General features: G+C 43.8%; 1 protein-coding gene across 2 annotated transcripts in view; it reads left to right on the top strand.

Moving 5' to 3' along the window:
- PLEKHM3 (pleckstrin homology domain containing M3) overlaps window positions 1-26,500 on the top strand; it is a 442,009-nt gene that overhangs the window by 255,142 nt on the left and 160,367 nt on the right. For both annotated transcript variants that reach the window (XM_075317729.1, XM_075317730.1), the window contains exon 6: window positions 25,874-25,937. In XM_075317729.1, coding sequence (XP_075173844.1) covers window positions 25,874-25,937 — 64 coding nt within the window. The remainder of the gene's footprint in view (window positions 1-25,873; window positions 25,938-26,500) is intronic.

Below are 26,500 nucleotides of genomic sequence, written 5' to 3'. Positions count from 1 at the left end.
CACTGTGACTAACCTCCCTAGATCTGGAAGGAAAAGAAAAATTGATGAGCGATTTCAATGCAAGATTGTGCGTATGGTGGATAAAGAACCTCGACTAACATCCAAACAAGTTCAAGCTGCCCTGCAGGCCGAGGGTACAACAATGTCAACCCGTACTATCCATCGGCGTCTGAATGAAAAAGGACTGTATGGTAGGATACCCAGGAAGACCCCACTTCCTACCCCGAGACATAAAAAAGCCAGGCTGGCGTTTGCCAAAACCTACCTGAGAAAGCCTAAAACGTTTTGGAAGAAACGTTCTCTGGTCAGATGAGACAAAAGTAGAGCTTTTTTGGAAAAGCCATCAACATAGTTTACAGGAAAGAAAAAGAGGCATTCAAAGAAAACAACACGGTCCCTACAGTCAAACATGGCGGAGGTTCCCTGATGTTTTGGGGTTGCTTTGCTGCCTCTGGAACTGGACTGCTTGACCGTGTGCATGGCATTATGAAGTCTGAAGACTACCAACAAATTTTGCAGCATAATGTAGGGCCCAGTGTGAGAAAGCTGGGTCTCCCTCAGAGGTCATGGGTCTTCCAGCAGGACAATGTCCCAAAACACACTTCAAAAAGCACTAGAAAATGGTTTGAGAGAAAGCACTGGAGACTACTAAAGTGGCCAGCAATGAGTCCATAGAACCATAGAACACCTGTGGAGAGATCTCAAAATGTCAGATTGGAGAAGGCACCCTTCAAATCTCAGGGACCTGGAGCAGTTTGCCAAAGAAGAATGGTCTAAAATTCCAGCAGAGCATTGTAAGAAACTCATTGATGGTTACCGGAAGTGGTTGTTCGCAGTTATTTTGGCTAAAGGTTGTGCAACCAAGTATTAGGCTAAGGGTGCCAATACTTTTGTCTGGCCCATTTTTGGAATTTTGTGTGAAATGATCAATGATTTGATTTTTGTTTCATTCTCTTTTGTGTTTTTTCATTGCAAGCAGAATAAATGAAGATAATACCACCAAAGAATTTGTGATTGCAATCATTTTCAGGAAGAAACTGAGTATTCTCTGACAGAATTGCAGGGGTGCCAATATTTTTTCCAGCACTGAAACCAAAGAATTTCTGCACAATGCTGCATGTGCATGTTAGAGAGTAAAGCAGTCCAGTTTATTGAGTAGTTTGATACATTAGCCAAGTTTTCTTCTCAAGTATCTGGCTTACCTTAAAAAAAGACAATTTTACAAGGTAACGTTGGTTTTGCCAACATACATTAAGTATGAAGGAATGAAATCTTAGTTGTGCTTCTGCAGTCCTGACTTCTCTTCCATGTGTTATAATTGTGTAAGCATGACCAGCGGAAGTCCTATGACAATGTTCTAAACAGTGTGGAACCCTGTGTTAATATTGCTGTCGGTGAGCTAAAAGGCAAAATGATAAATGAGGTTGGTCATTCCTGCATTTACTGTTGGTATTTTCCTTCTTTCATCCTTATTAGGTGAATTATGTAGGGCTGCAGATATATCATTTATAACATAAAGAGGTGTGTAGCTCTGGATTTATACGCAGCCTTCGGGGTACTTTGCACACTACGACATCGCAGGTGCGATGTCGGCGGGGTCATGTCGAAAGTGATGCACTTCCTGCGTCACTCTCGACATCGTAGTGTGTAAATCCTAGATGATACGATTAACGAGCGCAAAAGCGTCGTAATCGTATCATCGGTGTAGCGTCGGCGAATTCCATAATTACGCTGACGCGACGGTCTGATGTTGTTCCTCGCTCCAGCGGCAGCACGCATCGCTGTATGTGAAGTCGCAGGAGCGAGGAACATCTCCTACCTGTGTCACCGCGGCTCCCGTCGGGTATGCGGAAGGAAGGAGGTGGGCGGGATGTTTACATCCCGCTCATCTCCGCACCTCCGCTCCTATTGGCCGCCTGTCGTGTGACGTCAGGTGAGTGTATGTGAAGCAGCCGTAGCGATAATATTCGCTACGGCAGCTATCACAATGATATCGCAGCTGCGACGGGGGCGGGGACTCGCGCTCGGCATCGCAGCATCGGCTTGCGATGTCGTAGCGCACAAAGTACCCCTTAGGCTAGGTTCACAAATCCGTTAAATTGTATCAGTCACAATCCGCGGCTCTGGTAAACAACGGAATCCGTTTGGTGGATACCATTGTTTCCCATAGACTTGTATTAGTAGCGGATTGCGACTGATGACCTTGCGTTGCATCCACTGCGCCGCGGTCAGTCATTTTTGGACTGACCGCCGGGCGGAAACAACGCAGAATGTAAACATTTTCGGGCCGTCAAAATTAACGCACCGCGCAGGAATCCGTCGCAATCCGTCATGCTTGTAATGTATGTCTATGGTGCTGGATTCCATCGTAATCCGTCTTACGACGGAATCCAGAGCTGGATTCCGTCATGCTCTACTGAGCATGCCCAGCATGTTTGGCACAACCACTGGGCTGTCCCAAACACAAACAGAACATGACTGATGTGTCAAAAAACGGACGCATAGCGGATGTAATGGACGCGACGGATCAGTTTTTTCACAGGATTCCTGTGAAAGGAATCCTGTGAAAAACACATCCGTTGCGTCAGTTGACATCTAAAAAATAAGGAATAACGTTTGGAACACCATTCTAAGTCTGAACTGGGTGCAAAAACCTAAAAAAACGTCACTATGGGGAGATAAGGTATGCACACCAGTGACTATGCAAGGGGAATACATGAAATAGCAGAAACTGCTGTGTGAATACTAACTTGAAAAATCCAATAGCTATATGTAAGAGTGAAAATGTGAAAAATGGAATCTGCATTACTGCCATGAACATATGACTCAAGAGAAATTTAGCTACTGAATTGATCAATGCAATTGAGCCCCAACACTACGCCAAAGTATTTCTCTACGTTGGGGTCCCTAGCTTGTGTGTGTCCTCTCATGCAGTTAAAAAAACTTACCGTGTATGGGAAGCTGAGACCCAGGCTATTTATGCGTATGATATGGATTGGCAATAGGTGTGGTTGGGGAGGGTTCACAAACGAAAACTACTAACAAATAACAAATAAATGTTAGTAGTTTTTCGTTTGTGAACCCTCCCCAACCACACCTATTGCCAATCCATATCATACGCATAAATAGCCTGGGTCTCAGCTTCCCATACACGGTAGGTTTTTTAACTGCATGAGAGGACACACACAAGCTAGGGACCCCCACGTAGAGAAATACTTTGGCGTAGTGTTGGGGCTCTATTGCATTGATCAATTCAGTAGCTAAATTTGTCTTGATTCATATATTCATGGCAGTAATGCAGATTCCATTTTTCACATTTTCACTCTTACATATAGCTATTGAATTTTTCAAGTCAGTATTCACACAGCAGTTTCTGCTATTTCATGTATTCCCCTTGCATAGTCACTGGTGTGCATACCTTATCTCCCCATAGACATCTAAAAAATGACTGATCCATTGCTGACGGACATGACGGATTTAAAACAGCGGAAATGTGAACCTAGCCTTAATTTTGTAAACTGGACAGTAACAGGCGATCTTTTCATCAAAGTTTCATAACCTGATAAGTGATATCCCTTGGGTTACAATGATTTTGGATGAAAAAGAATCAAGATTAGTTAGCGTGCCCTTATTATTTATTATTATTAGAGCGCCATTTATTCCAAGACTCTTTACATGGGAAAATGGGCATACGTGGGTAAGTACAATAATCATGAACAATACAAGGCCCTGACTGGTACAGGAGGAGAGAGGACCCTGCCCATGAGGGCTCACAGTCTGCGGGGGATGGGTGAGGATACAGTAGGTGAGGGTTGAGTTGGTCGTGTGGTAGTACATTGGATTGAGGGTTACCGCAGGTTTTAGGTTTGTTGGAAGAGGTAGGTCTTCAGATTTCTTTTGAAGGTTTCTACAATAGGCGAGATTCTATGTTTGAACAGAGCGTTCCAGAGTATGGGGCAAGCACATTAATTATCCCTGAATATTGGGCTATGTGCGCTCTAGAAAAAGGATTTTTCTCAAGAAATGTCTTAAGAAATTTCTTGAGTGAAGGATTAGCGCACTGTGTTAAAAAAAACGTACCAATAATGCACAAAAAAATGCATGCAGTTTTACCGTGTTTTGGTGCGGTTTTTTTGCAGGTTGGTCCCTGCGTTTTTTAATGCTTTAACAGCAATAAATAATATAGATAGATTGATGGATAAATAGATAATGGAGAGCTAGATAGATGGATAGACCGATACATAAATAATGGATGGATAGACAGATAAATAGTTAATGGATAGATAGAAAGATGGATAGATAATGGATGGATGGATAGATAGATGGATAGACAGACAGAGGGATAAATAGATAAATAAATAGATAATAGATCGATAGAAAGATGGATAGATGAATAGATAATTGATAGATCATGGATAGGTAGATGGATAGACATATGGATAAATAGATAATGGATAGATAGATGGAAAGATGGATAGATGAATAGGTAGATAATGGATAGATGGATACAGATAATGGATAGATAGAAAGATGGATAGATGAATAGATGGATTGATGGATGGATAATCGATAGATAGATATATAGATAGATAGATAATGGATAGATGGATAGAAAGATAATAGATAGATAATCAATAGATAGAGTCCCTGTGAGGACACACTGCAGTTGTTGCGAGCGGTAATGTATTCACATTACCGACCGTGAGAAATGACCTGTAGTTACCCCTGCAGCATCACTCACTGAATGAGGCTGCATTGAGTATGTGTCAGATGCGGCTGGATGCAAGTGTCGTGGGACCTGTGTGGATTACGGCGGAGCTGTGTGTTTGTGGGGGGTTAATAAAGTGGTGAAAGAGGGGGCTTTTTTGTTATTTTATTTAAAATAAAGGATTTTTCGGTGTGTGTTTATTCACTTTACTTACAGGTTAATCATGGAAGCTGTCTCATAGACGCTGACATGATTAAGCTAGGACTTACTGGCAGCGATGCACTCCCATTAACTCATTATTACCCCTATTGCCACCGCATCACGGCAATCAGGAAGAGCCGGTAACACGCCGGGACTGTCGCATAATGGATGCAACATTCTTGGGGCAGCGGCGGGCTGATATTCTTGGCTGCGGGAGGGGGGAGGCTATAATCATGGCCCTCGCCCTCCCAAGCCTGAGAATACCGGCCCTCTGCTGTGTGCTTACCTTGGCTGGATGGTAAAAATATGGCGGAGCCCAGGTTTTTTTTTTTTCTCGTTTTTTATTTTTAATATGTACGTTTGATTTCTATGTGCATTCTATATGTCTGTGTCTGTCTGAGAGTGTGATCTGTGTGTGTTTACTCTTTGCTCAACTTCCTATTCCTTTCACAATGACATCACTTCCCTGCAAAACGCAGGGCAGATATGAACATTACCGTATGTTCCGAAAAACGCGAAATAACGTGGGAATAACGCAGGAAAACGCAATGAAACACACAGAATTTGCTACCTGTGTTATTCCCTGAGGTATTTCATGATTACATTACAGTGAATGGAGTGAAATAAGGGTAAGTTCACACAGTGCGTTTTTCGCAGCGTTTTTGGGGTGCGTTTTTGCTCAGAAAACTGCATTACTTTGCTTCCCCAGCAAAGTCTGACTTTTCATTTTTGCTGTCTGCACACAGCGTTTTTTTTAGCTGCGTTTTTGTGGTGCCCACAAAAACGCAGCATGTCAATTATTTTTGCGTTTTTCACTGCGTTTTCCACCCATTGAGTTCAATGAGATGTTCAAAAACGCAATGAAAACCGCAAATTGCAAATATAGCTGCGTTTTAGTGCATTTTTATTACTAAAAACGCAGCTATAAACGCAAGGGGTGGGTAGTAAAGTGACATGTACAGGAAGAGGATTCCTTCTGTCAGTAAACACAGAAGCGTGAATCGTCCCGGTACCATCACCGCTGCTTCCATTTCCCGCCTGGTGCCATGTCCGCTCCCGTGCAGGAGGTGGAAGCGGCTGCTAAATCAAAAGGGAACAGTAGAAAAATGTCATACTCACCTGTCTGCAGACTCCCGGTGCCATGTCCACTCCCAGCTCCTCTCCCGGTCCCGCCACCCCCGCTCCGGCTGTGTGCCGGCTCCCAGGCACGTCCGATAGCTGCATGACCTGGCCGTGAGGACCTGGCGGTGATCACCTGATGCGGTCACCTGATGCGTCAGCTGATCATAAGTCTCACGGATTCCCCGGTGCTTGCAGTTAGTTCATGACAGGTGCAAACAGGCTGGGGTGATCTCCGGAGTTCAGGTGAGAGCACCGGAGATTAGTCCGGGATGTCTGCAGCTGTCATGAACTGAATCACAAGTGCCGGGGAATCAGTCACTCGGCGCTCGCTGTAAAGTCCAGGCTGCAGTCTGGAGCTCAGGTGAGAGCTTCGGAGTGCAGTGCAGGTACCTGAATCCAGGCTTGACATTACTGGAGTTTCCTCCGGTAGCCAGTCCGACGCTGCACAGAAGTGTTTTTTTTTTGTTTGTTTTTTTTTTGCACTGATGCATCAGCTGATTGTATAAAAGCCATTTATACAATCAGCTGCTGTGTCGTGTGATTCAGGCCTTGAACCTGACACATTATCTGATCGCTTTGCCTTCCAGCAAACCGATCAGATGATATTGGATCCAGATTGGACGGCACGGGACCCTTGACCCAGGATTACTGCGGAGGGGGGTTCTTTATTTCAATAAAGATGGAGTCACTAATTGTGTTGTGTTTTATTTCTAATAAAAATATTTTTCTGTGTTGTGTTTTTTTTATCTTTACTAGAAATTCATGGTGGCCATGTCTAATATTGGCGTGACACTATGAATTTCGGGATTAGGACCAGCTGATAATACACAGCTAGCCCTAACCCCATTATTACCCAGCGAGCCACCCGGCATCAGGGCAGCTGGAAGAGTTGGATACAGCGCCAGAAGATGGCGCTTCTATGAAAGCGCCATTTTCTGGGGTGGCTGCGGACTGCAATTCGCAGCTGGGGTTGCCCGGAAAGCTTGGGCACCCTGCATTGCGGATTCCAATCCCCAGCTGCCTAGTTGTACCTGGCTGGACACAAAAATTAGGCGAAGCCCACATCATTTTTTTTTATTATTATTTCATGAAATTCATGAAATAATTTTGGTTCCCAGCCTGGTACAAATAGGCAGCTGGGGGTTGGGGGCAGCCCATACCTGCCTGCTGTACCCGACTAGCATACAAAAATATGGCGAAGTCCACGTCATTTTTTTTTGTTTGGGGGGGCAAAGAAATCCTGCATACAGTCCTGGAAGGAGGATGCTGAGCCTTGTAGTTCGACAGCTGCTGTCTTCTCTCCTGCATACACTAGTGGATGGAGCATGCTGAGCCTTGTAGTTCTGCTCCCCCTGACTCTCCCTCCAGCATACAGTCCTGGATGGAGCATGCTGAGCCTTGTAGTTCTGCAGCTGTCTGCTTTCCTGCATACACTAGTGGAGAATGAAGAACATATGGAAGAAGGAAATTACATCAGACCTTTTTTTTTTCAACAATCTTTAATGGCATTGTTCACTGATAAAAAAAAACGCAGAAAAATGCAGTGAGCAAAAACGCAGCCAAAAACGCACCAAAACGCTGTAAAAACGCATGCGTTTTTCATGCGTTTTTTAAAGACGCTGCATTTCTGTGCGTTTTTAGCGCTAAAAAACGCACAAAAACGCAGCATCAAAAAAACGCAGTGTGTGCACATAGCCTAAGGCAGGTATCTGCAGAAAAGAAGTGACATGCACATTCTTTTTCTCAAGAAAATCTACAGAAAGAATTTTCTTGATAAAAAAAACCGCAGTGTGTGCGCAGCTATTTTTTTTTCCATAGGTTTTGCTGGAGAATGTCTGCAGAAAGGTTACAACCATTTTCTCAAGAAATTTCTGCAGCAAATACATAAAAAAAACGCGGGTAAAAACGCAGTGTGCGCACAGGACCTAAAGGATTTTTACTGGGATTTTATTACTGATCACCTCTCCTTTTGATAGCTCATCAATACTGGATAAGTGGGAGTCTAAAGGCCCAGTCACACACAACGACTTACCAGCGATCCCGAAAACGATGCGACCTGATAGGGATCGCAGGTAAGTCGCTGGGAGGTCGCAGGTGAGATGTCACACAGTCAGATCTTACCAGCGATGCAGGAACAATACAGGTCGCAGTAGCGACCTGTATAACAATCTCAGCAGTCACTCTGACCCTGTCACACAGTGTCAAACATAGCGATGTGTCCTGCCCAGCTGGACATTGCCTTTGAAGAAAATGGCCTGGACCATTCTGCAACGACTAGAGATCTCACAGCAGGGGCCTGATCACTGGTAGGTGTCACACATAACAAGATCGCGAACGGGATCGCTACTGCGTCACGGAAACCGTGACTCAGCTGCGATCTCGCTAGCGATCTCGTTATGTGTGACGGTGCCTTGACTCTCTGTATCCCCATTGATTAGATTATTGATTGGCCCACAATGCACTTTGTTTAGTGGCTATGAAAAAAACTGCAAGTTCCCTCCCAAATAAGTGCAATGCAGTACAATTTACGACAACTGCGCAATGTATTGCTCTGTGCCATTTGAGATTCCAAGTGCCACGACTGCTGCCAGACCCCAACAATCTTATCCTAATTATAGGTCTTTGGTATAAATTTCCCAGAATAGAAACCTAATCTATCAGTACACCTTTGATAGTACTTGAGTAGGATGATCTGACACACATATCTATGCTCTTTAACAGGCAGTTGTGTTCCTTTTTGTCACTTTTGCTGATAAATTGTGCCCTCAGTAATTTTGGTCTTCAAATCTCCCTTGGAATTGCCCCTCTCTTAAGGTACCATCACACTAAAGGCCACGTCACACTAAGCAACATCGCTAGCAACATCGCTGCTAACGAACAACTTTTGTGACGTAACAGCGATGTTGCTAGCGATGTTGCTGTGTGTGACATCCAGCAACAACCTGGCCCCTGCTGTGAGGTCGTTGGTTGTTGCTGAATGTCCTGGGCCATTTTTTAGTTGTTGCTCTCCCGCTGTGAAGCACACATCGCTGTGTGTGACAGCGAAAGAGCAACAACTAAATGTGCAGGCAGCAGGAGCCGGCTTCTGCAGACGCTGGTAACCACAGTAAACATCGGGTAACCAAGAAGCCCTTACCTTGGTTACCCGATATTTACCTTTGTTACCAGCGTCCCCGCTCTCACGCTGCCAGTGCCGGCTCCCTGCTCTCTGCACACGTAGCCACAGTACACATCGGGTTAATTACCCGATATGTAGTCTGGCTATGTGTGCAGGGAACAGGGAGCCGGCACTGGCAGCGTGAGAGCGGGGACGCTGGTAATGAAGGTTAATATCGCGTAACCAAGGTAAGGGCTTCTTGGTTACCCAATGTTTAACGTGGTTACCAGCCTCCGCAGAAGCCGGCTCCTGCTGCCTGCACACGTAGCAGAGTACACATCGGGTAATTACCCGATGTGTACTGTGGCTAGGTGTGCAGGGAAGACAGCGCTAAGCGGTGTGCGCTGGTAACCAAGGTAAATATCGGGTTTGTTTGCATGCTTCCACGCGGCGCTGCTGGCTGGGGGCTGGTCACTGGTTGCTGGTGAGCTCACCAGCAACCTGTGTAGCGACGCTCCAGCGATCCCTGCCAGGTCAGGTTGCTGGTGGGATCGCTGGAGTGTCGCTAGTGTGACATCTCACCAGCGACCTCCTAGCAACTTACCAGCGATCCCTATCAGGTTGGATCGTTGTTGGGATCGCTGGTAAGTTGTTTAGTGTGACTGGGCCTTTACCTTGGTTACCAGTGCACACCGCTTAGCGCTGGCTTCCCTGCACACCTAGCCACAGTACACATCGGGTTAATTACCCGATGTGTACTCTGCTACGTGTGCAGGCAGCAGGAGCCGGCTTCTGTGGAGGCTGGTAACCACGGTAAACATTGGGTAACCAAGAAGCCCTTACCTTGGTTACCCAATATTTACCTTCATTACCAGCGTCCCCGCTCTCACGCTGCCAGTGCCGGCTCCCTGTTCCCTGCACACATAGCCAGACTACACATCGGGTAATTAACCCGATGTGTACTGTGGCTACGTGTGCAGAGAGCAGGGAGCCGGCACTGGCAGCGTGAGAGCGGGGACGCTGGTAACGAAGGTAAATATCGGGTAACCAAGGTAAGGGCTTCTTGGTTACCCGATGTTTACTGTGGTTACCTGCGTCTGCAGAAGCCGGCTCCTGCTGCCTGCACATTTAGTTGTTGCTTTGTCGCTGTCACACACAGCGATGTGTGCTTCACAGCGGGAGAGCAAAAACTAAAAAATGGCCCAGGACATTCAGCAACAACCAACGACCTCACAGCAGGGGCCAGGTTGTTGCTGGATGTCACACACAGCAACATCGCTAGCAACATCGCTGTTACGTCACAAAAGTTGTTCGTTAGCAGCGATGTTGCTAGCGATGTTGCTTAGTGTGACTTGGCCTTAAATATCGGGTTTGTTTGCATGCTTCCATGCGGCGCTGCTGGCTGGGGGCTGGTCACTGGTTGCTGGTGAGCTCACCAGCAACCCGTGTAGCGACGCTCCAGCGATCCCTGCCAGGTCAGGTTGCTGGTGGGATCGCTGGAGTGTCGCTAGTGTGAAATCTCACCAGCGACCTCCTAGCAACTTACCAGCGATCCCTATCAGGTTGGATTGTTGAAACAATTTTCAAGAAAAATGGGGTTGTACAAGTAATTCCAACAGAATACATGTTGATACTAAATTATATCCCCACAATATTGGATTCCTGAAACCAGGACATACTCCTATACATACTACAAAAATGTGGAAACCACACAATGGAGTGATAAAGTCCAAAAATATCTTTATTAGGAAGTTCACAAACAGTTAAAAAATTGGAGAACTGGACAAACACTGTTCCCCAGCAGTAACATTAATGAGGAGGACACAACAGGAGACCTCACAATATGGGGACCAGGGCCGAAAGTATCAATGACTGACTAATATAAATAAATATACTCTGATAATCTAGTAACAATATCATATGTCAGTCATTGCAAACATAAAGCAAACCCCCTAAGAGAAGTATGGAGATATGTCTATGGGTACGATAGATCTCAAAATCAGATCAATATAAATCATGTTTCAGAGTAAACCCAGGAACATACCAAAACTCTGTGATAAAGAGGAGGAAGCCGGTCCTTGGTCCGAGACCAAGGACCGGCTTCCTCCTCTTTATCACAGAGTTTTGGTATGTTCCTGGGTTTACTCTGAAACATGATTTATATTGATCTGATTTTGAGATCTATCGTACCCATAGACATATCTCCATACTTCTCTTAGGGGGTTTGCTTTATGTTTGCAATGACTGACATATGATATTGTTACTAGATTATCAGAGTATATTTATTTATATTAGTCAGTCATTGATACTTTCGGCCCTGGTCCCCATATTGTGAGGTCTCCTGTTGTGTCCTCCTCATTAATGTTACTGCTGGGGAACAGTGTTTGTCCAGTTCTCCAATTTTTTAACTGTTTGTGAACTTCCTAATAAAGATATTTTTGGACTTTATCACTCCATTGTGTGGTTTCCACATTTTTGCAGGTTGGATTGTTGTTGGGATCGCTGGTAAGTTGTTTAGTGTGACTGGGCCTTAAGCGATGCTCCAGCGATCCCATCAGCAACCTGACCTGGCAGGGATCGCTGGAACGTCGCTACACGGGTTGCTGGTGAGCTGTCACACAGGCAGATCTCATCACCAACCAGTGACCAGCCCCCAGCCAGCAGCGACGCGTAGAAGCGATGCTGCGCATGGTAACTAAGGTAAATATCGGGTAACCAACCCAAAATTTACCTTCGTTACCAGCACACACCGCGTAGCGCTGGCTCCCTGCACTCCTAGCCAGAGTACACATCGGGTTAATTACCCGACGTGTAGTCTGGCTATGTGTGCAGGGAGCAGGGAGCCGGCACTGACAGCGTGAGAGCGGCGGACGCTGGTAACGAAGGTAAATATCGGGTAACCAAGGAAAGGGCTTCTTGGTTACCCGATATTTACATTGGTTACCAGGGTCCGCAGAAGCCGGCTCACTGCACATTCAGTTGTTGCTCTGTCGCCGTCACACACAGCGATGTGTGCTTCACAGCGGGAGAGCAACAACTAAAAAATGGTCCAGGACATTCAGCAACAACCAGCGGCCTCACAGCAGGGGCCAGGTTGTTGCTGGATGTCACACACAGCAACATCGCTAGCAACATCGCTGTTACGTCACAAAAGTCGTGCCTCAGCAGCGATGTTGCTAGCGATGTTGCTTAGTGAGACGTGGCCTTTAAGGTATGATGGCGCCGGACATACTGGTGTACACCCATCTAACGCTAACTGCTGACTTCATGGCACAGTGCTTCACACTGACTAATAACTATTCTAGGCATGTAATTCAACTGGGATTGAGTAAATGGCCAAAAATATAAAAGCCTCCCAGTTTTCAGTAGTCCTCACTGGTGAAACATTCCAGATGGCTGCAATCTCTTTGTTAAAGATTCTGGAATCTATATAATGGAACGTGTATTTACAATATCTTCTCAGATAGGTATATTGGGGAAATGTGATGTAAACATTTTAATTCACAGACATTAAAGCAAGTAAATTGTATGCGAGACAGGTTATTAGGCTCCGCAAACAATGGCTCCTCTTAGGGTAATCTGTTGAGGTTACTGTTTAAAAGGTGTTATGTCCCCAGCTCATAGAAAACCAAATGATTGTCCATTTCCAGTTTACTCTAGAAGATTGATGTTCGTTCCTTCTTTAGATCACTTCAGCCAGATGTTTTGAGAACTACTCCTTTAATATTAGTTATTTCTATTTTATCCCTAATATGAATTAAATTAAAAGCAAATAGGAATAACGTTTGGAACACCATTCTAAGTCCGAACTGGGTGCAAAAACCTAAAAAAAGGTTTTGCACCCAGTTCGGACTTAGAATGGTGTTCCAAACGTTATTCCTATTTGTTAGTATTTTTTCGTTTGTGAACCCTCCCCAACCACACCTATTGCCAAGCCATATCATACACATAAATAGCCTGGGTCTCAGCTTCCCATACACGGTAAGTTTTTTAACTACATGAGAGGACACACACAAGCTAGGGACCCCAACGTAGAGAAATACTTTGGCGTAGTGTTGGGGCTCTATTGCATTGATCAATTCAGTAGCTAAATTTCTCTTGATTCATATGTTCATGGCAGTAATGCAGATTCCATTTTTCACATATTCACTCTTGCATATAGCTATTGGATTTTTCAAGTCAGTATTCACACAGCAGTTTCTGCTATTTCATGTATTCCCCTTACATAGTCACTGGTGTGCATACCTTATCTCCACATAGTTAAATTAAAAGCAATCTGTCAGTAGGCTTTCACATCTCAAGCTCTTTATATGTGCATGTAGCTCTTTCATAAACAAATCGAGCAATATTGTTACATGACCAGTCCATTGCTCCATTACCGAAAGATCAGCGATTGAATTGATATGCAAATGATACTGTAGATCTGAAGCCTCTGTCACTCCAGCTCTAGTCCTCACCCAGTGCCGCTGTCTTCTGTTTGACTGTTAGCTTGCTTGCCCGACATCACACAGCATAGAGGCTGTCAGTCAAGGGGAGGAGGCGAATAGAGCTAGAGTGACGGAGGTTTCAGATTAACAGCCTCATTTGTATATCAAGCCAAATGCTGATTTCTCAGTTACAGATAAACAGACTGGCCATATAAAGGTATTGCAGGACTTGTCTTTGAAAGAACTGCATTCACAGGTAAATAGTTTGGGGTGAGAAATCCTGCTTACCGATTCCCTTTTATTTAGATTTCTCTCTTGTTCATTCACTTTGCAGTTCCTTAATTGATGAAAAAACCATTAACGGTTCCATTTTCTTTTTTTAAACAATTTTAAAAAGGTTAAATATGGCATTAACAGATATTTATATTAGTGGGATCGCTGGGGTCCTTCTGCAAGTTTATACGCACTGATGGGAGAATACGGATTAACTTATATAACATTTTTTGAACCAAAAGCACTTCCATAGACATATACAGTACAATAACTGCTATATAGCCATAACTTTCTCCAAGATCCTGCCATGGGGTTTCTAGGAGGATTTTTAAGTATATAATATCATTACAGGCCCCTATGGACACTTAGATTAATATATTGTCCTTTGCACCACTAGAAAGCTTATAGGTATCACGATAAGAAAGCAATTAATTTATACAGAGACATGAGGCCAATAAAGGAAAATCACATTTTGATGTTTACAAACAATTTGTTGCATTTCCAGATTTTCCCATTACTGAGATAGGAGATGGCAGTTGTTACTTATGAGATTCTATGATGATGGGAGAGGAGGAGCTAGAGACAGAGGGAGGAGCTGAAGACAGATCTCCGCCCCCTCCTCCAGCTTCTCTCTACATAGGAGATGACTGCTGTTACTGATTAGATTCTAGGATGATGGGAGGAGCTAAAGACAGAGCTCCACCCCCTCCTCCAGCTCTCTACATAGAATATCATCAGTAACTGCTGCCATCTCCTATCTCAGTAATGGGAAAGTCTTCAGTAATACAGATTTTATCTCGGAATTGAGAATTTTTTATAATGACTGACAAATTTTCTTCTTTTTCTGCCAGAATTGATCAGATAAGATATATTACAAAGTTGCTTATTTTCATGTGTATTATTGATTTATTACATAAAATTTAAACCGACGGTTACACTTTAATGTTTTTAATGACAAATCAGATTATTTCAGACATGTGACAGAGAACCGGGTCACTACTGTTATGATTGTTGAGCAGTATGCACAGCTCGAGGCAAATAATCCGTTTACAAAATACAATTATACTTGGAAAAATACAGTAAAATTAAATCAGTGTTACACAGATGAAGCATTGCCTTACATTGAGGAGATACTCCGTATTACCCTGCTGCCCCATGGAAGAGTCTGGCCGGCCTGCTGCAAGACATGTTTCCTGTAATGTTCAGATACTGATCTCACAGTGACAATGATTAATGCTTCTGTCTGCTTAGTATGTCAAAATGTATAGACCAGAAGAGCCATATGGGTATAATAGAAATATGACGGAGTGGACAACAAGTGATTGTTCTTGTTACGAGAACATAATCCTTTGGGTTTGTTTATTTGCTTCTGTTGTCTTTTTTGGTGTATATTTTTAATAGTCATTCAAATCTGGAAATTTCATAGAAGTAGAGAATTTGGCCCTGTTCTAATAAAGTGGGTTCAATCATAGTCACGCTCATTGTTGAAAGGGGCTAGATATCACACATTAAGCTGTTCAATAGTCAAAACTTTCTGCCCTCCTAAAACTGTTGTAGTACCAGCGTGAAAAAGTCCAGGCCAAGCTCACGTTTTTATGGGGGGTTAATATCTTTTAAAATGCATGTAAGAAGCTACAACAGCTTAAAATTTTGTTTTTAATAACGTTATTTTACCTGCATTCTACTGCTACCGGTATTTGTTAAACTAAAAAAAACTTCCATAAGCTCAGCATGCTTTGTTGGAAATGCAACTGACCTCAAAAATACCACTGAGATGTAACAAACGGCTGCCAACCCTCTTAAACAGAAGTTAAAAACATGCAGTTATTACATAATGTAAAATCTTCAATGTGTACGGTATCAAAAATTCTTACTTTTGCTTTTAAAGGGAACCTGTCAGGTGCAATATGCACCCAGAACCACAAGCAGTTCTGGGTGCATATTGCTAATCCCTGCCTAATCGTCCCTGTATACACTAGCATAGATAAAGAGATCCTTAAAAAACGTATTTCTAAAGATCTTTTATCGTACGCTAATGAGCGAGGGCACTAGTCCCATGGGCGTTGCTTCCCTTGCTAGTTGCCTCCATTAGCATATTAGTAAGCCCCTGTGGGCCCCTGTGGGCGTGCTAACATGCTAATGAATATGCAGTGTCAGAAGATGATCTCACTCACCTCTCCGCCGCCATCGCGTCCGACAGCGGATTTCGGCTCAGTGTGCATGACCCCGGAGTTTGGGACATGCGCACTATGGAGCCGGGTGTACACATCCAGGCTTCAAAGTAGTGCGCATGACCCAAACTTCGAGGTCATGCGCATTGAGTCAAAATCCAGCGTCAGACGTGATGGCGGCGGAGAGGTGAGTGAGATCATCCTGTGACGCTGCGTATTCATTATCACACAGGTAGAAGAGAAGACCGGGTTTATGCCGCGCTAAAAACCACTGATGCGTGTAAATTAAAAGATTTCCTTTTTATTGGACAGTTCCTACGCGTTTCGGAGACATCCGTCTCCTTCCTCAGGAAAATAAATCATTGATTTACTTTCCTGAGCAAGGAGACGGATGTCTCTGAAACGCGTAGGAACTGTCCAATAAAAAGGAAATCTTTTAATTTACACGCATCAGTGGTTTTTAGCGCGGCATAAACCCGGTCTTCTCTTCTACCTGTGTGATACAAAATTCCTCTCCCGGGGCTGCATTTAAACCACCGGGCACTCACAGGCTATCATAAGGGGTTGTGACTGGCACAACCTCACCAGGTGAGTGCTTTTTTGTCTTGTTTGTCCACCCTCATACCGGGTAAGACCCTATTGCGCTTTTTTCCCCTTTACAGTTTTACAAGGGCTGCGTATTCATTAGCATGTTAGCACACCCACAGGGGGCGACTGGCAAGGGGAACTAACACCCAGGGGACTAGTTTCCTCACTCATTGGCATACGGTAAAAGATCTTTAGAAATACTTTTTCTAAAGATTCCTTTATCTATACTAGTGTATACAGGGACTGTTAGGCAGGGATTAGCAATATGCACCAGAACTGCTCGTGGTTCTGGGTGCATATTGCACCTGGCAGGTTCCCTTTAAGGAAATCTGTCAGCAGGTTTTTGCTACTTAATCACAGATCAGCATAATGTATGGCAAGAGACCCTGATTACAGGGTCACTGATCAGGCTGTGTTGTAGTGAGTACAAGCAGGAGATTATAGGCCCCTTTACACACTGCAACATCGCAAACGACATCGCTGTAACGTCACCGGTTTTGTGATGTAATAGCGACCTCCCCAGCGACATTGCAGTGTGTGAAACACATCAGCGACCTGGCCCCTGCTGTGAGGTTGCTGATCACTACACATCTCTAAGGACCAGTCTTTGGTCCTTTGTTTCCCGCTGTGCAGCATGATCGCTAGAAAGTCTCAGTGTGTAAAGGGGCCTTTACAGCGACTTCGTTAGCGACTTCCCTTTCAAAAAGCTGCTTTACAACGTCCCCAATGACTAGCTAGGTCGTTCTGCAGGTCCGTATCGCTGTTGCGTCGTTTTCCAGGTATGCCTGTTTGACAGCTCACCAGCGACTCACCAGGGACTTTGTAGCAATCCCGGCCAGGTTGGGATCGCTGGAAAGTCTGTGTTTAAAGGGGCCTTATCACTAGAGAATTAAGGCCCAGTCACACTAAACAACTTACCAGCGATCCCAACAACGATACAACCTGATAGGGATCGCTGGTAAGTGGCTAGGAGGTCGCTGGTGAGATGTCACACTAAGCGACGCTCCAGCGATCCCACCAGCAACCTGACCTGGCAGGGATCGCTGGAGCATCGGTACACGTGGAAGCATGCTGCGCTTGGTAACTAAGGTAAATATCGGGTAACCAACCCGATATTTACCTTGGTTACCAGCGCACACCGCTTAGCGCTGGCTCCCTGCACACCTAGCCACAGTACACATCGGGTTAATTACCCGATGTGTACTCTGCTACGTGTGCAGGCAGCAGGGAGCCGGCACTGCGAGCGTGAGAGCGGTGGACGCTGGTAACGAAGGTAAATATCGGGTAACCAAAGAAAGGGCTTCTTGGTTACCCGATATTTACATTGGTTACCAGCGTCCGCAGGAGCCGGCTCCCTGCTGCCTGCACATTTAGTTGTTGCTCTGTCGCTGTCACACACAGCGATGTGTGCTTCACAACGGGAGAGCAACAACTAAAAAATGGTCCAGGACATTCAGCAACAACCAACGACCTCACAGCAGGGGCCAGGTGGTTGCTGGATGTCACACACGGCAACATCGCTAGCAAGTTGTGCCTCAGCAGCGATGTTGCTAGCGATGTTGCTTAGTGTGACGGTACCATTAGTTCTCACGTGCACAGCAGTTAGGCTAATCTGTGTAACCCTGCCACAGGAAGCTGTCAGTCAGGTGTGTGGGCAGGGTTATACACAGCCCAGAAGTCCTTGCTTTGCTAAATCTATCATGTTTCCTCGAAAAAAAGACAAGGGCTTATATTACTATTTGTTTGCTCCAAAAGATGTGCTTGGGCTTATTCCCATGAATAACAATCCATATTAATTCTTGAACAAAAAAAATCCATTTATTTAAATATAATCTTTTCCTCACATTGTGGAACATCATCATTTTGTGTTAATCCTATTACTGGTTCAGATGCACATTTTCTTATCTGATCTGTTATTCTCATAGTGCATAACTAGTCTCATAGTCTTGGGTACACACTATATTTACAGATTACCTGCTTATATGCATTATTCTGTATATACTGCTAAGTGTACACCAAAGAAAGCAGATACTCCCTAAAAGAATTGCACTTACCAGACTCAAAATAAGAGTTGGCAAGTGAATGGGCTCTCACATACAAATCTGTGTCAGGTCCCCCTGCGTTCTACAGCGGTTGATTCTCTCCGGTTACTGGAAGTGTAGCGCACCTGAAGCCATCAGGGAGCTACAAGGTACTGCATCTTCACCAGGATGCAGGGCCTACCCCCAGGGACCCAGAAGACCAGTGCAGGTAACAACCAAACATTCCCGTTAATCCCTGTTTTCCCCAAATTTCCCATAGACTGGTACCAGGTTAGGGTTGGACCAATGGATGGCCGCCTAGAGGTGGAGCCAATCCAGTCCACTAGACGACCAGGTGGGAGGGGAAGATAGTGGACAGACAGTCAGTGAGTCAGTGACAGCGAGAGAGGAAGGACTGTCAAGAGTGTAACAGTGACCTGAGGGCCCATGCGGTTGGTTGCCGGTGGAGCACTCCCGGAGCCACGCACCAACGGGGTACAAAATCCTAGGTCAGGCAAACGCTCCAGGCAGACCTGATAAAATCTGCACAGTGAAGGGACCATCAAGGACCTTACTGACCTTGAAGTTCGAGACACAGTAGCAACGGGAGAACCGGGGACCAGGACCAGAGACTCCAACCCCACAGGGTTCACGCTACCGTCATACGGACTACCATTAAGAGACAACCAGGAGGGAAGCCACAGGAACCCACCAACCAAAGACAGGCGCAGGGGAAAGAAGCCACCAGATCACTAAACCGGCACTAGGACTAAGGGGACCTGCGGTTGAGACCAGCCGGCCTCGGGTGACCAGTTTCCAGCTTACTGTGAGTAAAAGAACCAGTTACACTGCAACCCCTTGTGTGGCCTACCTTCTTTCAACACCCATCTACATCACCCCTATCCTCTGGGGCCCAGCTCTCCTTGTGGAGGGCCTAACATCCAGGCTGCCACTAACACCAGCCCCAGCAGTGAGAACCGTGCAGCAGCGGCTCTATCCCCATAGCTGCAAACCGCAAGTGGCGTCACGTATAAGCTTTCTTTTATTATTCCCTGTAAATACACCCCTTTTAAAATGCACCCAGGGCACGGAACCGGGCAACGGCCACCAAGTGACATTTTCCCCAGTTATACACCACCCGGGACAGTGTACCCCATAACCCTGGGCTACACAGAAGCAGTATCACTCACACAGAGTGATAATGGTACCCAATCTGTTTGTGAGAGACTCAGTGCAGTGCAGCTGGAACGGTGAGGGACCTGACAGCGACGCATATCTCTGTGGGAGAGCCCATCCACCATCGGCACTTGCCAACTGTAATTGTTTAGGGTCTTGTGAGTGTGATTCTCTCTTCTTCTTCTTTTTTTTTCTCTGGGGAGGGTATTTTCTTTTGAGGGTGTCTGCTTTCTTTTAGAGATGTGTGCTTTCTTTGATGAAGAGTCCTGCTGTATTCTTTAACTTTTTTAGCTGCTTGGACACTTCCTTATAGAACCGCAACTAGAGTTTACTTTTGGAATAGGGCTTATATTTTAAGCATACTCAAAAAAAGCCCCAAAAATGCTACTAGAGCTTATTTTTGGGGAAACTGGGTACAACAGACAAAACATGGATTCTATCAAAACTACACCAAGGAATATTGTAAGTTATACATCTCTAGAATCAGGCATTTTTGCCATATATTATGTTGCTTTCAGATTATATGCAGTGAGGAAAATAAGTATTTAATACACTGATGATTTTGCAAGTTTTCCACCTACAAAGAATATGGAGGTATGCAACTTTTGGCATAGGTACACTTCAACTGTGACAGACAGAATAAAAAAATTCAGAAAATTATATTGTATGATTTTTAAGTAATTAACTTGCATTTTATTTCATAAAGTATTTGATCTCCTACCAACCAGCAAGGATTCTGGCTCTCCCAAACATGTTATATTTGCTTTAAGAAGCCCTCCTACTCTTTATTCATTACTTGCATTATTTGCACTAATTTAAACTCATTACCTGTATAAAAGACACCTATCCACACACTCAATCACACTCCAACCTCTCCACCATTGTCAAGATAAAGAGTTGTATGAGGGCACTAAAGACAAAATTATACACCTGCACAAGCTGGGATGGGCTATAGGACAATAGGCAAGCAACTTGGTGAGAAGGCAACAACTGGTGCAATTATTAGAAAATGGAAGAAACGCAATATGACTGACTATCTTACTCAGACTGGGGCTCCATTTAAAATTTCGCCTCAAGGAGTAAGGATGATTCTGAGAAAGGTCAGGAATCTGCCTAGAACTACATGGGAGGACCTGAAGATAGCTGGGACCACAGACTCAAGGATTACCATTAGTAACACGGTAAGCCATCATGGATTAACCCCTTAACGACCCATGACGTACTGGGTACGTCATGGATCGTGTGAGGTTAATCCCCGCCTCTTGCCGTGGGCAGGCCGCGGCAATCCGCACACATATCGGCTGTTTTCAACAGCTGAGATGTGTTCCTGCTAGTCGCGAGTGGAATCTCTTCCACCCGCGACTATTAACCCCTTACATCTCACTACCAAAATCTGCAGCGAGATGTATATGCGCGCCGCCATTATGCTGACTTACCCCGCCCACATCAGAAGTCACGTGACATGATCACGTGACTTTCGGTGGTTGCCATGGTAGCACAGGGTCATGTGATGACGCCTGTATCTAACATGAGTCACTTCCTCTCAATGTCGGAATACTGCCGGCATTGAACGTAATGCAGCAAATCTGCAGTTCTCCGCTCTGTAACTGTGATGTGGAGATATGGCAGAGTGATCAGATTGCTGATTACTATAGCCCCCCAGGTTGACTAGTAAAAAAAAAAAAAAATAAAATTTAAAACATTTAAAAAACCTATAAGTTCAAATCACCCCATTGAAAATTAAAGGGTTAAAAAAATAAAAAATATACACATTTGGTATCGCCACGTTCAGAAATGCCCGATCTATCAAAATCTAAAATCAAGTAATCTGATTGATAAATGGTGTAGCAGCAAAAAAATTCCAAACGCCAAAATTACGTTTTTTGTCCATCGCAAATTTTGCGCAAAATGCAATAACACGGGATCAAAATGTAGCATCTGCGCAAAAATGGTAAAGTTAAAAATGTCAGCTTGAGACGCAAAAAATAAGCTGTCACAGAGCCCCAGATCCTGAAAAATGAGAACGCTACGGGTTTCAGAAAATGGCACAAAACGTGCGCCACTTTTTTTTGGACAAGCTTGTGAATTTTTTTTTTAACCTTTAAATACAAGTAAACCTATTCATGTTTGGTGTCTACAAACTCGCACCGACAAAGAAAAAGGAGCCAGCACGATCTGAAATTGGCATGCATCATATAAAAAGTGAAAATTCACAGATTTATTCCAACTGTACTATAATAAAAAAAAATGAGATTTTTAGCAAATAATTGATCAATTCTTTGAGCCACCCCTGCCAACGTCACGGCAAATCTCAATAGGGGGGTCCTACTCTATATTCTGTATTTCATGTGCCATGCGGCCTCCTAGATAAAGTTAAAAGCAGAACCATAATGGAGCACACATACCTGTAACCTGTATATAGCCGCTTCCATGTTGCAAAAAAGGCAATTGTGGATAGAGACCAGCCCAGGTCCCAGCATGTGGAGCAAGCTCTACAGATACCAGGACTATATCAGAACTGACCCTCCTAGTGCCAGACCCAGTGTCACAGAGCCCCAGATCCTGAAAAATAAGAACGCTACGGGTTTCAGAAAATGGCACAAAACGTGCGCCACTTTTTTTTTGGACAAGCTTGTGAATTTTTTTTTTTAACCTTTTAAATACAAGTAAACCTATTCATGTTTGGTGTCTACAAACTCGCACCGACCTCAGGCATCACACCGATACATCGGTTTTACCATATAGTGAACACGGTGAATAAAATATCCAGAAAAGTATTGTACGATTACACTTTTTTTGCAATTTTTTCCGCACTTGGAATTTTTCTGCCGTTTTCCAGTACACTATATGGTAAAACTTATGGTTTCATTTAACACTACAACTCGTCCCGCAAACTAAAAGCCCTTATATGGCAAGATTGACGGAAAAATAAAAAAAGTTACGGCTCTCGGAAGAAAGAAAGGAAAAAAACAAAACTGAAAAACGCAAAACCCCAGGGGCTGAAGGGGTTAAAATCCTGCAGGGCATGCAAGGTCCCCCTGCTCATACCAGCATATGTTGAGGTCTGTTTGAAGTTCGCACCATCTGGATGATCCAGTTGAAGCTTGGGAGAAGGTCATGTGATCAGATAAGTCCAAAATAGAACTGTTTGTTATTAACTCCACTCACCGTGTTAGGAGAAAAAAGGATGTGTTACAACCCTAAGAACACTGTCCCAACCATGAAGCATTGGGTAGGAAACCTCATACTTCAGGGGTGCTTTTCTGCAAAGGGGACAAGACGACTGCACTCTATTAGAGGGAAGATGGATGGGGTCATGTATCACGAGATTTTGGCCAACAACCTTTTTCACTCAGTAACCGCATTGAAGTTGGGTTGCGGCTGGATCTTCCAGCACAACAATGACCTGAGCCAGAGCAACTAAGGAGCATTTCAAGCTCATGAAATAGCCTAGCCAGTCTCCAGACTTGAACTCCATAAAAAATCTTTGGAGGGAGCTGAAACTCAATGTTGCTCAGCGATAGGCCCGAAACCTGAAAGATCTGGAGAAGATCTCTATAGAGGAGTGTGCCATAATCCCTGCTACAGTGTGTGCAAACTTGGTCGGGAACTACAGGAAACGTCTGAACTGTGCAATTGCAAACAAAACTTTCTGCACCAAATATGAAGTTCTGTTTTTCTATTGTATCAAATACATATTTCATGCAATAAAATGTAAATTAATTATTTAAAAATCATACAATGTGATTTTCTGGACTTTTTTTTATCCTGTCACAGTTGAAGTGTACCTACAATACAAATTACAGACGTCTCCATTCTTTATAAGTGGAAAACTTGCAAAATCGCCAGTGTGTCAAATACTTGTTTTCCTCACTGACGCAAAAACCTGCTGATAAACTCCCATAATAGTAAAAAAACATAAAGTATTGCAGACAGAGATAACCAAGAAAATGGGACCAGAAAACTCCACAGACTAGGCGTAAACTGGAACATAATAGCAATTAGCAAGTGAGTCTAATATGTGGCTTGCTATTTTGTGGCTCTTACATCCATTCTGCAGAGTTTTGTGGCTCCACTTTCTTGGTGGTCATAGTGTGTAGTTAATATTAAAATTAAAGCTTTTCGATAAGGTGTATATATACAGGATTCCAGCTTTGTCTCCATAGGTTTATATAGTATTTTTTTGCAGCCCTACAGTGGTGGCCAAAAGTATTGGCACCCCTGCAATTCTGTCAGAGAATACTCAGTTTCTTCCTGAAAATGATTGCAATCACAAATTCTTTGGTGGTATTAGCTTCATTTATTCTGCTTGCAATGAAAAAACACAAAAGAGAATGAAACAAAAATCAAATCATTGATCATTTCACACAAAATTCCAAAAATGGGCCAGACAAAAGTATTGGCACCCTTAGCCTAATACTTGGTTGCACAACCTTTAGCCAAAATAACTGCGAATAACCACTTCCGGTAACCATCAATGAGTTTCTTACAATGCTCTGCTGGAATTTTAGACCATTCTTCTTTGGCAAACTGCTCCAGGTCCCTGAGATTTGAAGGGTGCCTTCTCCAAACTGCCATTTTGAGATCTCTCCACAGGCGTTCTATGGGATTCAGGTCTGGACTCATTGCTGGCCACTTTAGTAGTCTCCAGTGCTTTCTATCAAACCATTTTCTAGTGCTTTTTGAAGTGTGTTTTTAGTCATTGTCCTGCTGGAAGACCCATGACCTCTGAGGGAGACCCAGCTTTCTCACACTGGGCCCTACATTATGCTGCAAAATTTGGTGGTAGTCTTCAGACTTCATAATGCCATGTACACGGTCAAGCAGTCCAGTGCCAGAGGCAGCAAAGCATACCCAAAACATGAGGGAACCTCCACCATGTTTGACTGTAGGGACCGTGTTCTTTCCTTTGAATGCCTCTTCCTATAAACTCTATTTTGATGGCTTTTCCCAAAAAGCTCTACTTTTGTCTCATCTGACCAGAGAATATTCTTCCAAAACATTTTAGGCTTTCTCAGGTAGGTTTTGGCAAACTCCAGCCTGGCTTTTTTATGTCTCAGGGTAAGAAGTGGGGTCTTCTTGGGTATCCTACCATACAGTCCCTTTTCATTCAGACGCTGACAGATAGTACGGGTTGACACTGTTGTACCCTCGGACTGCAGGGCAGCTTGAACTTGTTTGGATGGTAGTCGAGGTTCTTTGTCCACCTATCAGCATAATCTTGCTTTGAAATCTCTCGTCAAATTTTCTTTTCCTTCCACATCTAAGGAGGTTAGCCACAGTGCCATGGGCTTTAAACTTCTTGATGACACTGTGCACCGTAGACACAGGAACTTTCAGGTCTTTGGAGATGGACTTGTAGTCTTGAGATTGCTCTTGCTTCCTCACAATTTGAATTCTCAAGTCCTCAGACAGTTCTTTGGTCTTCTTTCTTTTCTCCATGCTCAATGTGGTACACACAAGGACACAGGACAGAGGTTGAGTCAACTTTAGTCCATGTCAACTGGCTGCAAGTGGGATTTAGTTATTGCCAACACCTGTTAGGTGCCACAGGTAAGTTACAGGTGCTGTTAATTACACAAATTAGAGAAGCATCACATGATTTTTCAAACAGTGCCAATACTTTTGTCCACCCCCTTTTTTATGTTTGGTGTGGAATTATATCCAATTTGGCTTTATGACAATTTTTTTTTTTTATTGAAGTCAAATTAAATGAAGATAATAATACCGAAGAATTTGTGATTGCAATAATTTTCAAGAAGAAACTGAGTATTCTCTGACAGAATTGCAGGGGTGCCAATACTTTTGGCCAGCACTGTACATGCACTGTTTTTAATGTAGTTAGCCATTATATGTCTGGACAGTTTTGGTTGACAAGAATAAGAGTGAATCTAGTCCTCTAATACTTTAACGATCAAATCAATGAAAATATTTCAAAATGTAATGAAAAGCCTTATGTAAACTTTGGAGGCTATTGTAGTAGCAAAACAGGTAAAAAAGCCTGTTCCAGTGAGTGTGACTTTGCAATGAGACATTCAACAAAGCCTTATCAATCAAATTAATTTGTGTCCATATTTTTTTTTCTCCAGAATTTTCCCCCGTGAATATCTTTTTCAGCAAATCCATTTATACTCCCTTGCAGACCTCCAACAGGTACTTTTTATCAATTTATTTTTATTTGCTTTTAATGTGTCATATAATGAAGTTAATTTTCCATTTTATAATAACCAATTTGATGAACAAATAGATCATTTGAATAAATGAGTGAATTTATTAAAATTCAAAATATACTCTATTCGAAATTCCAAAGTACTCCAATGTCTCCAGTTGCCCTGAAATGATGTGTATCTGTCACAATGAGTATGGGTTAGCGGGGAACAGGGGCTCTTAAGCTGACCCTCAAGCTAGGGGGCCCTATGCTATTCCTAACCTCCGGTATACTCCTAATGGTGGAGAGGTCTGCCTTCCTGGCCCTGCTCCTGACCAGTCCTGGTCTTATTTCCTCTCCTCCAAGGGCGGGACAGGAAATTATTGTGTTGAAGCTCACAGAAATAGTCAGACAGGGGAAAACAAAACTCTGTTACTCAGCGCGCACACACATACACACACACACACACACATACACACACACAGAGGTATAAGACACTAAGAGATTAGGAGGAAAACAAGAGCAGAAAGGAAGCAACAAAACAACAGGGCTAAACTTCACAAACACT

Source organism: Anomaloglossus baeobatrachus, chromosome 7, assembly GCF_048569485.1.
Source record: "Anomaloglossus baeobatrachus isolate aAnoBae1 chromosome 7, aAnoBae1.hap1, whole genome shotgun sequence".
Lineage (NCBI taxonomy): Eukaryota > Metazoa > Chordata > Amphibia > Anura > Aromobatidae > Anomaloglossus > Anomaloglossus baeobatrachus.
This window is presented reverse-complemented; position numbering and strand designations above follow the sequence as displayed.